Source organism: Monopterus albus, unplaced genomic scaffold (assembly GCF_001952655.1).
Source record: "Monopterus albus unplaced genomic scaffold, M_albus_1.0 scaffold3.1, whole genome shotgun sequence".
Classification (NCBI taxonomy): Eukaryota; Metazoa; Chordata; class Actinopteri; order Synbranchiformes; family Synbranchidae; genus Monopterus; species Monopterus albus.
In genome coordinates, this window is record NW_018127883.1 from 11,433,720 (window position 1) to 11,450,310 (window position 16,591).

At 38.1% G+C, this 16,591-nt stretch overlaps 1 protein-coding gene across 5 annotated transcripts in view; it reads right to left on the bottom strand.

Moving 5' to 3' along the window:
• Positions 1-3,642: 3,642 nt before the first annotated feature.
• The window catches only part of ralyl (RALY RNA binding protein like), a 76,998-nt gene continuing 64,049 nt past the window's right edge, over positions 3,643-16,591 (bottom strand). For 4 of the 5 annotated variants that reach the window (XM_020598544.1, XM_020598537.1, XM_020598529.1 and 1 more), the window contains 7 exons: positions 15,843-15,918; positions 14,758-14,805; positions 13,310-13,491; positions 8,977-9,093; positions 7,979-8,148; positions 6,396-6,434; positions 3,643-4,054 (listed from right to left, as the gene is read on the bottom strand). In XM_020598544.1, the coding sequence (XP_020454200.1) occupies positions 6,402-6,434; positions 7,979-8,148; positions 8,977-9,093; positions 13,310-13,491; positions 14,758-14,805; positions 15,843-15,918 (626 nt within the window). In that variant the 3' untranslated portion in view covers positions 3,643-4,054; positions 6,396-6,401. The remainder of the gene's footprint in view (positions 4,055-6,395; positions 6,435-7,978; positions 8,149-8,976; positions 9,094-13,309; positions 13,492-14,757; positions 14,806-15,842; positions 15,919-16,591) is intronic. The other variant, XM_020598553.1, reaches the window with a different exon arrangement.

The following is a 16,591-nucleotide window of genomic DNA, read 5'->3' on the forward strand; positions in this document are numbered from 1 at the left end:
TAAGTAAATATTTACAAAACATGTCCATTTATATAAAATAGTTACCAATTACACATCCTGCATGTCCATCTATTCTGGTTAAAGCCTGCAACTCTCATATTATTTCAGCATTACTTTATATTTTAATTTAAAATGACACATTTTATATCTATTTATTTGAAATAAACATAAAGACCATTTACATTGTGAACTAAAAGTGAGTGTTGAGCCAGAAGTTACTCAGATAATTAGCAATGAGGAAAATATTTGACACACAAACACATAACCATACTGTTCATTAAATAACAAACTACCAGCAAAAACAATTAACATGTAATGTGTAACTGGCCTTACACATTTTTGATACAAAATTTGTGCAAAATATTCCACAGTATTATCAGACACTTATTTTGAATGAGCTCCAGGACTGTATTTTCTTTTTTAAAGCAGTGTTGCCAGAGTTGACAGGGGTGTTCATGAAATTCTGCAAGGTGAGTTTTCTCTCACTAAATCCTGTTAAAAGGATTAGTTCACTCAAATCACAGATATTTTTTTGATTTAGTCCTGGTGTTAAGGTTTTATTTTTCCAGTTTTTTGCAAATAATATGGCACAAAAAATGGATGAATGAGATTTTCTTTGTGGTGTTCAACAAAGCTCTAACACTACCTCATTATTAGGGTTCAGTGCGCAGGTGACCTCAGGCAGATGGCTGGAGGGCTGAAGAACAGAAGACCCAGAGACCTTGGGCTGATGGCCAGGAGGCTGAAGAATGCAAGATCTGGAGACCTTGGGTGGGTGGACAGAGGGATGAAGAATCAAAGAACAGAAGAGTTTTGGAGGGAAGTGACAGGACCAGAGAGAGGGAAGAGGCCGCTCAGAAGCTTAATGACAGGACCAGTCAGGAAGTAAAGGCCACTGAGGAAGGCGGTGACAACATCCATGGAAAAGCTCCCCAGAAGACTGACTTTGGCATCTGTGGTGGAGTTGCTTGAGAGAGAGGTGATGTGGACAGGCACCCTCTGGGAGGTGACATGGAGGCTGGTGGCGAAGGCAAAATCCCTGTGTGGAAGAAACTGGAAGACTGCGCTAGGGAACAGCAAACTCTAAGATGGCATTGGAAACCCTCAGGTAGGCAAACAGGACACAGGGGCTCAGAGCATGAAGCAGAACACACAGATGGCACAAGAACATGGCAGGCAGCAGGCATATGTAAGTCCATACGGTAAAAAAGGACTGACCCTTGTATTATCAGCCAATGGCAGTGAAGCGTTACTGTACATGTTAATGTGTGTTACAGTCACTGAGCTCAGTGGCTTGCGTATATTGGTTTTTTCACTATCTGAGGTTTGCAGGGCACCGTATTCATTATTAGGCTTATATTATTTAGTTGTGCCCACTTTCTTTTTTTGGCAATGGTTAAAATTTCAACAGACTGCACAATTAGCGCTACCACCTGTTTATCTTGATGAACCAACACCCAAAATTTGCCCAATCTGTAGTGAATAGGAAATAGGAAATGTCAAATGATTCACATGTTCCTCTGTAAAATTTATGAGATTTACACTATTTCAGCAGAAGTCCACATACTGGGAGGCTGTGTTGTTTATACAGCTAAACCTATACTTAATTTTATGTAGTATAAAATGCAGCTATATGCAAAGTTGTACCTCTCTGCTGTGTGTCAGCTAAATCACATGAAGTTATGATTCACACACACACAGGTGATTTACAGGCATGCCATGTTTTCACTTGGAAATTAAGGAGATTAGGTTTCATTTTCCACCACAGTAAAAAAACTAAGTGAACAATTTAGGAATACATCTGGAACAATATACAGCATATGTTTTGTTATTTTAGCTTAGCCGCACTTTTTATTATCACAAAAATGTTTGTATCACTCTAATGTTTTGCCTCTACAACAATAACTGCATCCTTACAATCTACAGAAGAATCAAACATATCAAATATAAGCTTACATTAAAAATGCGTTTGACCAAACACCAACACAGGTTTAAATGCATCTTAAGACATTTAACAAAATTTAAAAAAGGAAAGATTTCTTTATTTTGTGTAGTTACAATGCCAACGACGAAGCCCAGTTTGAGTCAAGGTGGAGGGTAGCCATTTCAATATTTTTTTGTGAATTTTGCAGTTATTATTTATACACAAAAAGCAGTGGGGTGTGTTGTACCAAAGTCACACGTGTTAAACTTCTAGTTAATAACTGAGCAACGACCTCTACTCTTTGAAATCTTTCGCAGTACTAACCAAACAGGTTGATTCCAGTTAGCAGATGCTACTGAGCAATTACCTGGGTTATATTAACTATAATTGCTTAGGTAAAGCTAAAGCTGAATATGAATTTTCTGCCTGTTGGCTTCAGCAGTGGGTCTGATAAATCTGAACTAGCTGGCTAGATCAACTACAGTTTGTACTTTAAAGGTTAAGATCAGTCATTTTCTGCCTATTAACAGTATTTTCAACACTCCCCATACAAAGACTAAATTGATAATGTATTGCCTCTACTCATGATTAATGTCTGTCTATCAGACAGTCCTGGATTAGTTTATTCGTCTGTGCTGCAGACCTCTGGTGATGTTTAAAAACAGTAAAACACACCGCTGCACTGGGTGACATATTACCACATTAGCAAACCCCAAATCTACATGTGAGGAGCTAGCGGACTGTAACAAAGCAGAGAGCTTGTGCAAGATCTCACAGTTGACTCTGAATCATGCTAACATCAGGTAATTATGACAGCACTGAGCCTATGGGGCAACATAGTTGGGTCTAGGGTTTGGTAATGAAGAAACATGTCATCCAGTGCAGCGGTGTGTTTCCCTGATGTATTTTTTAATCATTTCTGAACAACAACAGAGCTCTATCACACAGACAAACAAGCTAATCCAGGACTGAGAGCTAGCAGCAACTGTGAGTAGAGGCCATTCTGTTAGTTTTAGTCTCTGTATGGGGGGGATTACTGAGAGTACTATTAATATAGAAAATGACCAGTCTTTGCCTTTAATACCGACTGATTTATTTACAAATTTAAGCAATCTGAATCAAGTATTATTGCAATCTGTGAGAGATTTTGATGTTAGCAAAGCACTTGCATTCTTAGCCAATATCAATTCTCTCATTGTATAATTTTAAATTGTTCAATTTCCACTGTTTCCAAAAACCTTGCCTCGCTACCTCACCTACATATGACAGAATCAGTGCAGAATCCAGAGGGAGACAGTGAAAGAGAAGGAGAAAGTGCACTGGCTCCTGAAAGGCAGCAGTCTATGCTGGGATGCACAGGCTGAGCATGGAGGATAGCACTGAGATGTTAGGGCGCTGCTCCCTGGCAGGAGGCCTGTGCTGGCATTGGCTCTCTACCACAGGAAGCCCTTTCTGCTTTTGAAACTTGGCAGGAATTGGAATATATGATGGAACAGCCCCACAGGGCATTTGTGTGATAAATGGATAAAACAGGATAAAGTGATGCTCACAGCTATTGGCTTATGTATATGAGTCAAATCCGAACTAGACAGCACTGATGTTTCATTCATTTTTTTGAATGTTATTCTGTGGCTGCAGATTGTTCAGACTGTCATTTATTAATTAATTTTCAAGTAACAACAGAAATGTATGGATGAAATGAATTACAGCGCAAACACTTTTTTTTTTACAAGCAGCAACAATTGATCAACAGCATCATTTTATTTTCTTGCAAAATAATTCAATTAATAAACCTGAATAAATCTCTTTATTTCCTCACTTTTGTATCATTTTTTCAGGAAGAGGATTAACACATCATAGTCAGTCAGTCTCTTGCAATGAAGTATAAGTTGCATGGAATATCACTGTAGTCAGCTTAATGCATTTCAAATGGATCTTGAATACTGTACATTTTCTTTAGAGAGCACACTGCATTTGGTTTGTGCTGCACAGGATGCACAGCATCTAAATGAGTTTCAGCCTCTCTTTAACACAATTTAAGGTCCAGAATGGGTGTCTTGATCCTTTTCTGTCTCTTGAAGGTGATGATGTTTTCTAATACCACTGACCATAGGTGTCTGCTTCCTCGCCCTTGAGTGATAAAGAAGAAAACTTATGAAAACATATTATAGGACTGTGGCTCCTCCTGAAACACGGGGGCTATTTATAATACAGCAAATCTGATGAGGATTAGTGTGAGTTTTAAAGCTTCTACATTTTGAATGACCCCAGAAATATCTTGGGAAGTGCAGAAATATTTACTGGTAGTGCGAGATGCTTCTCTAATCCTTCTGGACATGACTTACTGAGGTTCTTCTCACTATAATTTTCTATCCTTGGTAGGCCTGCAAGCACAACATTCATATATTCTCCCTAACCCAAATGGGATTTTCAGGTTTTTAAATGTATGTGCTGGGAGGGTGTATTGTGAATCAGCTACTGAGAGAATTTTAAATTGGTAGGCATATGGAAATGAAATGGAAAACTGAACTGTAACAAGTGGTTTCTTAAGACGTGGACAGAATTGGGACACCAGGTGCCTGGACAGGCAGATGGGGAAAAAAGGTGTTATGTGAAGCTGTGAACAGTTTTATAGCAGTGTTAGTTTCACTGAAAATAAAAAAGTAACAAAAGTTAGACAAAAACTAAATAAAAGTGATTGAAAACAACTGTGATTATTAGAATTTTGGTCAGTGAATAAAAACCAAACAATAATGAATGAACTAAGTGATCAACTATTATTTTAATTAAGTCTTCAACCAAAGAATCATAAACTATATCCCTGAGATGAGTAAAACACTGCCAAGAACCAGCTTCAGAAGCTGTGTTAACTCACCAATGGACAAATAACCAACCAGTGTATTAATGGAATAAACACACACATTTATGAAAAGGTAAGATAATGTTAACATAACATTATCAGTCAACATTCCCAAGTTGTTGTGTTACAGGGAGTTACATGCTGAAACCTTTTCCTAGACTTCATTGAGTCTCCTGTGGTTGTCTGGCAACCTCAAAGTGGCGTCAGGGTTCAAGTCACATTATAGCAATCCAGCCTGGTATGAACAAGGAAACAGTGCTGTTTTAGCTAATCTGTATTTTTAGATTGTATCTCTGATGACTGATGGTGTAGCTTCATGTCACATACAGATGAAAAATGAATGAATGAGACTAAGGCTGTGTTAGAAATAACTCCCTATTTACCACATAGAGTTCCATAGTAGTGAGTCCTAAAACCCAGAACTGAGTTTTCATTTTGGCACTTCGGTTAAATCGCCCTGAAGTCAGTGGTTTGCTTTGAGTGGGTTTTTGGTTAGATGTCTGCAATAAGGTCTGTGTTTAACACAAGGTCATTACATTTTCAGGTTTTATTCCATGACATGAAATATGTCAGTAAATGCCCAATTGTGATTTTCTAAAATCCTTTTACATCTTAAAAAAGGTGGTTGCTAAAAAGTGGCTAAATGAGAATACAGAGGCTGTTGAGGATATTAAATTTCATCTCGCTGAACTAGTCCACCTTTACAGCCTCGTTGTCCTTAAACTTAGTGTCAAAAACCACTGTTTGTCACAGAGCTGATTTTCTGCAATTATTCAAAAGCCTATGGAAAAATCTCATTTATGTCAAGGAACTCTCCTCCCCACTGCAATGTTCTGCATTTTATAAACAACAGGTAGGTAAATGTTCTGAATATACTACTATCTACTGAGTTAACTAGTGTCTGTTATGTAGAGAGTAATGACTGAGGCAAAGGAAGTAAAATAGATGGAGAAGTCTCTAACTTTGCTGGCTAACACTCGACCTAAAATATCAAATGATTATTATGTGACCAAAGTTAAGATATTTTCCTTAAAATGCTGTAACAAAAACTAAAAGCTGAATCAAAATCAGGCACCAAAATTAACAGTGCTTTTCCATGCTTATACAGCAGCAGTAGAAAACTGTAAGAGTGCTTAAGTCAATGTTACATCAACAGTCTGCGATCCATAAACACTGCCGAGCACCCCTGCTATGAAGAGCCAGACAGTGCTGAGCCAACTGATGATGTGGATGGATCATTACCCACACCCTGAGAGGCAAGAGGCAGGAAAATCTTTACCTTAGGCCTCACCATTCATACTCCCTTTCACACAATTCAATTAGATGAATGTTGTTTATAGGCAGTTCTGGCCCATTGGAATGCCATTATTGCTTCCTCTGTCGAATTCAGCATTAGCTGCCCTTCACTGGAGCTGGTCTTCCAAATGTCATGGAGCTTATGACTTAGGAGATGATTAACGAATGTTTAGAGATGCTCCAGACACACCTCAGTGGTTACAGCTTTTAATGAGGACTGGCTGTAACAGCCGCCGGACCTTCGGCAGCATTGTAGAACAACCTCACAGCTGCTGTAATGGACACTTGGGTTAAACAGAAACCCAGAGTGCTTACCTGATTTCAGTTGTCAATGTCTGATACGTGGTTCTCTATCTGAAAGGGAGAGCACAGAGAGGAGGTTAAAATCATGGGTACACTGCAGCAATTTTAACTTAGCACACAGGTTGTATTTAACCTTTTCTAAAGGTCATTGCTGAAATATGCTCAACAAGACCAGCCATACCTACTTGCAGAATAGTCTTTGGTGTACATTATCACAATCTGTGATCAATATGACCTTCAGGAAACAAATAAATCTCTTTGACCATATCTGTGAAAAATAATCTCCTCCATTAGCAACAATAGAAAACCTTCATCAAGGATAGCATGACCGTGCTCACCTGGTTAATGGCTAATAAATACAGCATAATAGAGAAAGCTTGGTCAAAAGCACAGCCACAGATGTGGAATAAAACTACATGGCTGTTTGGTGTAATGAATACTTTTGAAAAAAAATAAATATGGGTAATATGTTTTGGCTACTGCATAATAGGAAACACTGTGGGTGTTTTAAAGCCCCCAGCATGGAGATATTAAGCTAAAACATTATTTCATTAAAGGGACATGCATTTGAACACAAGTGTGAATGGAAATAGCAATGAGATATTTTAGTTTAAATGATAAATGAACATGCATTTTATAATATTCACAACACAAAAAAGGAAGAAAATCACTTTCTTCAGTGAAAAACAATGTGAACACAGTACTGCTGGCCATAGAGACTTCATCAGACAGCCAGCTGTTGTTAAAACTTTAGTTTATTTTCACATCTCCCCAGTCAATTTTTCATTAAAAAATGCAATATTTCACCAATCATTGTGGTTATAGGTCACATTTTTGAGCACATACAGTACAATGTGCACGACCAAGTTTTAAGCTTTGAAGAAGGCAATTTCTCGGATGAAATCAGGACTGAAAATAACTGCTTCAATAATTGATTGTTGGTTGGACAAAATAAGTATTTTAGACGCTAAGAAACTGTGAAATGATTTCATTGTCGTTTAATATTTCACAGATCCAATGGTTCATTGATTAATCGAGAAGATAAACAGCAAATTAATTTCTGAAAATAATAATTTGTTACAACCTTAAGGGACATTAATATTTTGTGTTTCATCATCTTCCCATGTCCACATGCAGGCCAAAAATGTGTGTCCTTGCAAAAATGTGATAACATTTTTAATACCTTCTTACAAAATGGTGCAAAAATAAAAAGCAAAATATTAAATTTTTTTTGACAGATTGACTTATTTTGTGCCTTTGTAAAAACAAACTCTCCTATAGACCCACTGCTTCATAGACAAATCCACATTGGCCCCTAGAGTTCTTTTCTAAATCCTTCTCCTACGTATTGTGAGCTCTGTGTGTGAGCTGGTGCAGATCCTTTCTGTCACTGTTTGAGCTGGGGTCGACAGGGATACACTGTCAGTCCAGGCACCCTCGCTGTTCACTTGTGAAGCCCCACTCTCACAGATCTGTGGCCATGAATAATTCTGGAAGATTAACTTTCTGAAAGTGAAAACTGTCTGCTTACGTGAGATCTCCCAAAGTGCTTTGCTCTCTCCCTCCCTGTCAGCCCTGTCAGTGGTTTCTCTTACCAGATGGTGGCTGCCGTCCTCATCATAGTCATCCTCGCCTCCATCGGTCATCTCTCCTGCCTCGACGTCCAACGCCCCCTCCCCGGCCTCCTCCCCGGAATTTTCTGCCGTCTCTGACACAGACTCCTCATGCATGGAGTTGCAGTTGTTGTCGTACTTTCTCTGAGCCTCTGAGTGAGGAAGGAAGTCACAGAGAGAGGTCAGAGTGATCATCGGCTCAGTTTTACGTGGTTCACATCGTAGTGGCAAAGTTTACATGACTGTCTTTTTCTGTTTCCCAGTTGTGCAGAAGGACAAAGACCTGGCCCCCCTTGTGGTCCCTAGAGGTCCTGCTGCTCTTTACTGTCAACTGGATAGAGTGAAAGTGCATCCAGACAGGGAGCAAAGCACATTTTCACATTAAATAATTTGCACCAGTTCATTGTAGGACTGTGTTTATTCACCCCAAACAGAATCCATGTAGCTGGATTTTAGCTGTATGTGAACTAGCAGCAGACACAGCGACTGAGTCTGTAGCAGCATGCTTGTGTTTTTGTGTTCAACCAGAAACTCTAGTTCTTTATGTTATTACCACCCAGTTTCTCCCCTTTTTCTAAAAAAAAATAAAAAGGTTAAATTTATCTTAAAATTTACAATTAAAGAAGTCATCAATCATCTTCAACCAAGACATGATGTGATTTATTTGGTTTTCAGCTGTTAAAGGGGAAAATAAACCAGTCCAAACACAGTTGTTGAAAAATTGTAACCTGCACTTTGTGGCACAAAGTCTAAATGACCTTCACAGTGAGCTGCACATATACTGCTTTGTAATGTGAGGCATCTATAAAGACCTCTCACAGAAACTGAGTCAGCATGGCATTGATACCTGTCTGCTGTTATGACAGAGTGCTCTGCTGCTCCTATCTCCCACTATGTCAGTAAGACTTATGGGCAGTGTGGGCGCTTAATTTCCCTCCCTCTATCCCTACCAGCTCTGAGGCTGCTGTCTTGCTCCTCACCAGACTCTGCTTTCTGCTGCTTCTCAATCTTCTCCAGGCGTCCCAGCAAAGAGTCAATCTTCATCTTGATCTGTGTCAGCTCCCGTTTGATAGTTTGAAGCTGGTCCGTCTTCACTGCTGAGGCACAGAAACAGATGGCTCATTTATAGCTACTTAAGTTAGGTTTACTTTGCCCTAAACACGTTTTAATGATGGCTGCCTCATTCCATTCATTACAGGCTGCATGCTGTCATCTGTTTACGCTCTTAATTTTTAGTTTTGGGTATTGTATCATTGCTCTGAGTCACACTTCCTCAGGGAAAAACATCTCAGTCTTGCCAACTGCAAAGTTACCCAGCTGAAACTGTGGACAAGCTGTTTTCAATTTGAAGATTAGCACACAGCTAACATCCACCATGGAGTACAGCTCAGATTTTCATTATTTTAATAAATCAGGATTGATTTTTAGCGTGAATGCTTTGACTAGAAAGAAACCACTATGCAACTAACTGTAAATTCTTAGAAAGATTCCTTTAATTTGTAAATAATTCAAGGGTAAACTGAGATACTTTAAATTTGTACATGTCCTTAAGTAAAACTAATTAAATGTCAGTAAAAGTGAATATTTTTGGTGCATTGCATGTCAGATGAACATACAAAATATAAATGTTCTGCAGACAAGCATGCAATTTAAAACACAGAAATAATCTGTATCAATACAACAATAATCCTAATAGTATCCTAATCATAATATTTCATATTGCTGCAGATTTCCAAGGAATTCAGAGTGAAATGTTGACATTTATTCATTTGCTTTTTTTTGTGTGCAAATTTTGCTAAATATTATTTTGGAACTGAAATGTGAATAATCGTTTGTTTTTATTGTAATATACAGTACATTATATATTTTACACAATAAAATTCAACAATATTTCTGTCAATATTTGTAAAACTATATTCTTTAGACAAAAAAGTATGCACAAAAGCATTAATATCAATGTGTTTTGATCTCATGTTATATACTCCCTGCACCCTCGCCTGCTCATAGCCTCACGTAAAGTACTGCATGAGCAACAAGGGGGCACAATTTGCCCTCCCACTGCTTCTGTTTACTGCCTTATGAATAATTGCTTTCCCTTTCATTCTTTGTTCTGTGTCTCAGTGTTGACAATGAAACACATCTGAGCTTTGGGTAAATGAAGCGTAACTATATTATGTCAAAGTATGGGTCACATGGAAATAACATCATCGAAAAATAAAATAAAATATTTATTTGAAGGATGTCACCATTAATTCAGTGTGGCCCGTGTTACGGTTGCAGAAATGAGGGTGTACAGTGCTGCTTAGCAGCTTGAACTGAGCAGATTAAAGATTTGGGACCATAAAGTATAAGATAATCATATTCCTTAACCCCCAGCATTTGAAACGTGTCATCTTGTGAAAAGAGGGGAGAAACAGACACCAGAAGATGAGAAGACACTGACACCTATCAGACGAGTGCCTGGCAAACAAACCCACGAGATCCCGTAAGACTTCAGCTGGAAAATCACAAGCAGGAGATGTTCATAAAATCAAAACATTAGTTGCCTGATATCATGTTTGCATGTGGTCCTTTGACGTATATTTACAGTACACCCACACCACATCACAATGCTGTGTCTGTGCACTACTATGTATGAGATAAACTGATGCATAAAACATAAACATCTGTGGTTAGAGGAGATGTCAGTGCATGATGAAAACTTCTGATATATTATCTTACTGTATACTAAATTCCACAAAAGGCATTTTAATCTTTCACTAGAATTCATACCAGAAAAACAATAGGTCCGGATCCAGTGCACACTGTACAATATTTGTCAATGCTTTCTTTGCTTGTAAGAAATCAGCAGCATGATTAATGTGTGCAGGAGACAGAGAGAGAAGGGGTATACAGTATAGTAGCAATGTAAGTAATATATCCTAAGAACTGGTCTCACATTATTTTGTAAAGCAGCCATCAACCCTGAAGCAGCATAGAGGTAGAAAATTGACCTTTTTGGAGGCAACAAAAGGAGAAACAGAACTTATCTCAGCGGTGGGGCACACTGAAGTGTCTCTGTCTCCTTCCCTGTATCACCTGCTTCTATATGCACAAGTCAAAACCCACAAATGCACAGACATACAGTACAGTATATCCACTCACGACCTTATTCTAACATTATCTTAGCCCCCTCTGGGCACCTTACTAGTCATGCTTTGATGATAAGAAAGTGTGGAACAGTTTCTAATTTAATCACCGCTTCCAGGCTTTTTTCCTTTTGTGCTATCAGACACATAAGCTGCAGTAAGAAAAACATACACAACCTAATCCAACATCGTTTCATCAACACCACATCTTTAGATACTGTAGCTTGGGTTGAAGGAAATGGGTGGATAATGCTGCTGTTATTGAATAAGCATCAGGAAAGATTTAGGGAATGAGTGGAAGATCTAATTTTAGGACCACATGATGAACCGCAGAAGTTTTATCTATGATGTAGTAGAGGATCAGTTGAATCACTGGTCTGCGAAGATTAAACTGGACAAAGAGTTTTGGGGCTGGAAATGTTGGTGTAATTCAGACTACAAATACTTAAATTACCAACTTGGACATACAGTATGAACACTGGATCAAACTCTTTACTCATAAAGGAATAACTCAGCACCTGTATATTATATATTTGTATTTTACAATATATCAATACCCTCTGTGTGGCTCATCATATACTTGTACACAGTTTTTCCCTTTTAATTTTAAATGAAATCTTGTGCATTTAACCCTTTTGTCATGTTAAAAAAATACTAAGCTTTAGAAAAAATATAAAACTGATTTCAATGTATTGACAACATATACTGTTAATTTTAGAAAATATATATAAATTAATAAGAGAGGATTTGTTGTAGCTTCACAAAAGTCCACTCTTTATTTGACATGAAAAACATAGCTGCATATGTACCGATGAAGCTCGGAGGCAGCAGCAGGGCCGTTTCCAGCGGCTCTGTCAGATGCTAAATGTATGGAGGTGGACACTGAACTCAACACTAACCTTCATCATGGTCTGAATCATTTTGTAATTATGAAAAATATTGACCTAGTCTTAATTTAATATGTATTACGGACACACAGTAGGTTTCCACCATGAATGGGTTTGTCAAACTGGAAAACATGTTTTAACTCTCACACAATGCATGCTGGGAAGTCTGCTATTGTGAAACTGGTAAATATTCAGAAAATTATTACAAAATGTGTTTTTATGTGAAAAAGGGAAAACTTCTTTTTAAAAAACTGAGAACTTTATGGTAATTCACAGTGACAGGATTTTCCTCTTATTTTAATTCTGGCATATAGTTCTACATTAGGTTTGAAATTTTATTACCATTTCCATGTATGTTGGAAATGCAGAGAAAATCAACAAAATAAACAGGTACAGTAAAATCTGCACAACTGTTTTTTTTTTTTTTACAATATAGGCATTAGTAAATTCAATCACATAATCTGTAAAAGAGCCTTCAGCTAATTAGCTGACACTCCTTGTATCCAACAACTGATCCTTTTTTCCCCCCTTTCAATTTAATTATTACTTGTATAGCTGTTGCAGTTCAAGCTGCCCGCACCAACTCCCGAGTTGTTTGGACAGCCTATCTAGGCCAAAGTCAATACAAACAGTGATTTTTCATGGCAAGCTAGTCTACCAAACACACAGCAGCACTGCCTAGGCAGAGGAGAGAGAATTCATTGGCTATGTCCAAAAATAGGATGGGAGACGGGCTTTTTATTTTTTCCGTCTACATAATACCAACTGCAACTGGGTCCTCCTGACAGACCTCACCAAGCTGCTGGTGCTGATAACACAGGCCTAGACAGGAAACAATGAAACAAACACTGAAGCCAATTACACAGGCTATGGATAGAGACTAACATTTAGGGAAACACAGCTGACCACGGCATACCCCCAGTCTCACATTAATTACATTCAGGTGTTATTATGCATCACCAGACCAAATAAGATAGAGAAGGATCCTGGGTGACAGGAATAGCGCTAATTGCTGAATGGGATCTTTACAAAAAAAAACCCAAATTATATTATTTTGTGTTTGCAATTCAGTGTCATGCTTTACATCACATTCAGGCTTGTTCTGAGCTGCTGGGGTGATTGAATAGCTTTTTATAGTGGCATGGCATAAGTAGCACACTGAATCACGCCAGTTTTAAGATTTGCATTAAGCCTTCAGTTTTCTAAAAAGACTCAATGCTAATAGTGTTATTAAGTGGTGTTATGTGACTAGTTTAGTGTAAACACGAGACAAGTAAAAGGCACCTTATTGTACGTACGTTTGAGCCCGGAGGAGGAGGAGGATGTGGGAGGTCTGGAGGATGAAGAGGAGGAAGAGGATGATGTTTTGATGGGGAAGGAGGTCTTTCCACGGCGGGAGGACGGAGCAAGCACCCTGGAGCGTTTGACGGGGATCACGGCTCTGGGTGGGGGGGCCACTCTGCCATGGTAGTCAAAAAGCCTCAAGAAAAGAAAAACTTATATTACACTTCACCTCTTCCACTTTTTCTATGGGCTACCATCCTACGGCATTCAGAAAACGTCCATCTGCCAGAGCCAAAAGGTTTTTCGTTTATATTACACCATCACCTCTTTCTAAAGCCTATTATCTATTCTCAGGACTGTGCTCCAATATAGGTTTTCTATGGATTTGTATGGGCTCTTCCTTTCAAACAGCACTCATAAAAGAAAAGGCAGACATTGAAGTTGAAATATCGATATCCCTCTTTTTGTACAACTATCCAGGCTATTACAGGCGTGCAAATAATCCCCTCACATATCCCTTTAAAAGTGAAGAGGACGAAAAGAGGTGAGTGCTAAATGTCAAATGAACGTGTCAGCTTTGACTGTGACAACAGAGGTCTGTCATGACTCTCAACAAGTTTGACATTTAGAAAATGTCTCAGCAGATAAGTAGTCTGATCACTGACAATAAATGACAGACAACAAGTGTTCCTTCATCAGAACATTCAAATAACTTTCTGACAGACAGCTAAGTTGACTTTGTAACGGTGCTTCTGTGGGAAGGTTACTCAGTTATATCTGACAAGGGTGAAGATGATCTTATTAACCATTTGGTTATTAACCCCTAAGACCCTAATACTTGTTAAGAATGTCCAGAAATGTCTCTTGCTTACTTCAGATACTGTAAAAGGTTATGCCCGTTCTGAACCTTTGGGGTAAAAACATATTAGGGTCTGGTGTTTCATAATGAGGACACGTCAAACAGTGCAGGAGTGTGTTTTCCTAATGAGTTTTTAATTGTTTTTGAACAACAATGGAGCTCTGTGGCACAGACAATCTAATTCAGTCTGGCAGATTGACAGACATTAACCATGATTAGGGGCCAATCATTGTCCATTGTATCCTTTGTATATCAAATACTGTTAATATAGAAAATGACTAGCCTTATCATTTAAGTCTGCTCTTAGATTTTTTCTTTATACACAGTGTAGATATAATAATAGGACTAACTACTTCATTGTCTTCTACATGGATCACCAACTAGTATGGATGTCTTCTAGCACAACAGTGCGTATGTAAGACTCTTTTTTAAAATAACTCATTTCAGCCCATCTCCAGTTAGATATGAGAAGGCCAATTAATTAATCGAGGAACTGCTGTTTGCAAGAACGGGGGGGCAATCATGCACCCAGGCTTAACAACCAGCCAATTACTTTCTTATTAAATTGTAAATGTAATAACAATGTATGTGAGTGGTACATACCTGCTGTAGAAATCGTCTCTGTAGTACTCGTAATCAAATTCATAACCACTATGAAAAAGATAAAAAAAACAAACACAGACAAAACATCGAGACAGAGATAAAGAGGGGGTGGTCTGAATTAAGAGGAGCCACTTTGGTTCAGTGAAAAAGAAGCAGATCACACTCAGGCTTTTTTGACTTGAATGGACACGCTCTAGTTTTTACCTAAAGCTCCACACAGGTTAAACAGCAAACCTAAGCCACGCTGACATGCAAAGACCACAGATCAACAAAGAAAAAATGTGTTTCAGAGAAAAAATTCTGACAGAATGAAAGGAAGATATGTTTGGAGACCCTGGAGAGGAAAATCAATGTTAAGTACACACTCAGGATGGCAACTAATTTGGAATTCAGTACAAGAAATAAAATATAAAGAAGAGGCACAGAGAAGCTGTTTTGAAATGTTGCTATTCTCACAGGAATTTTAATTAGGATTAATGTATTACTATTTAAATTTAGAGTAGTGTGATGTTGGTCTTTGCCGCTTCTATTCCTGTTCCATAATTACCATATAACATCCTGGCAGCTTTCAGCTGCAGCTATAAAATGCAAATGAGGGTTTATAACACAATGTATAAACTGATAAATTCATAAATAATATGCAGAAACAGTATATTGGTGAGACTACAAACTTTACAAGTGGACAAAATATTAAGAGTAGAAGGAGAAATGTCCCTGTGAAATCAGAAACATATCTGGTCTTCTGTCACATGAGACTGCGGTAAACAAGCACCGCTTTGATCTGTTTCTGACCAGGATGTGTGTACAGGGCAGAAAATCAGGCCTAATGAAGCTTAGACAACAGCATCTCCTCTGAGCTTCACATGCCCATGTTGAACAAAGTCTAGTCAAGGCTGGGAGATGTGGACAGCCTTAAAAAGTAAACTACAAATTCAGGGCTCAAATAGAAAATAAATAACAGAAATGTTCTTATTTTACCTGTCACCCCACATTTACATCAGCAGGAGAGGCAGGATGTGAGAGACACCTAATGTTATTTTTGAGGAGAGCTACACTTTTACATGTAGGTTGAGGGAAAATCTTACCCGTAAACAGCAGAGAGTGGCCGTTTGGAGCCTGCCTTTGGCCTGTAAGGCTTGGGCTCACCTGCCATGTTTATGTCTGCAAAGAATACATGCACACAGACACATTGCTCATCAGTCATTTATACACTACAGAAAACAGCCTTAAAATAAATCATGCATACACAAAAACTTACCGGTAACAATTACTTTATCGATTATGAGCAATATACACCAATCAGCCATAACATTCTAACCACTGAGAAGTGAAGTGAATAACACTGATCATCTCGTTACTACAATGTAGTAATGAGCAAAAATAAGGACAAACAATATTACACATTTGTAATTATATGTTAATTTGTTACATTTACACATACTATAAATTAATAAAGCACCTATTATAATTATTTCATTATGTAGGTACAGTGTGGATGTGCATGTATGTATGCATTTAGTCATTTAATATATACTCTTCACTAACTTCAACAATTCATTGTGTTTTCCAAGGCAAGACAGGAAACCTTGTGAAGGGAAAAACTACAAAATTAAATTCTAGTTGCAAGGCAGAAGAGAATCCTTGAAACTATAAAAACAATGGGAAGGACATAAGCATATAAAGAGAAACACACACACAAAAAGCTGGATGTTAGGTAAGCTGTGATTCAGAGCAGGTTGTTTGGTCTTTGTGTGAAGAAAAAGTTACCATCAGGTGGACAATAAGCAAAACCTTTCCATTTGCTACCTGTGCATTGTCAAGGGTGGTGCACAGT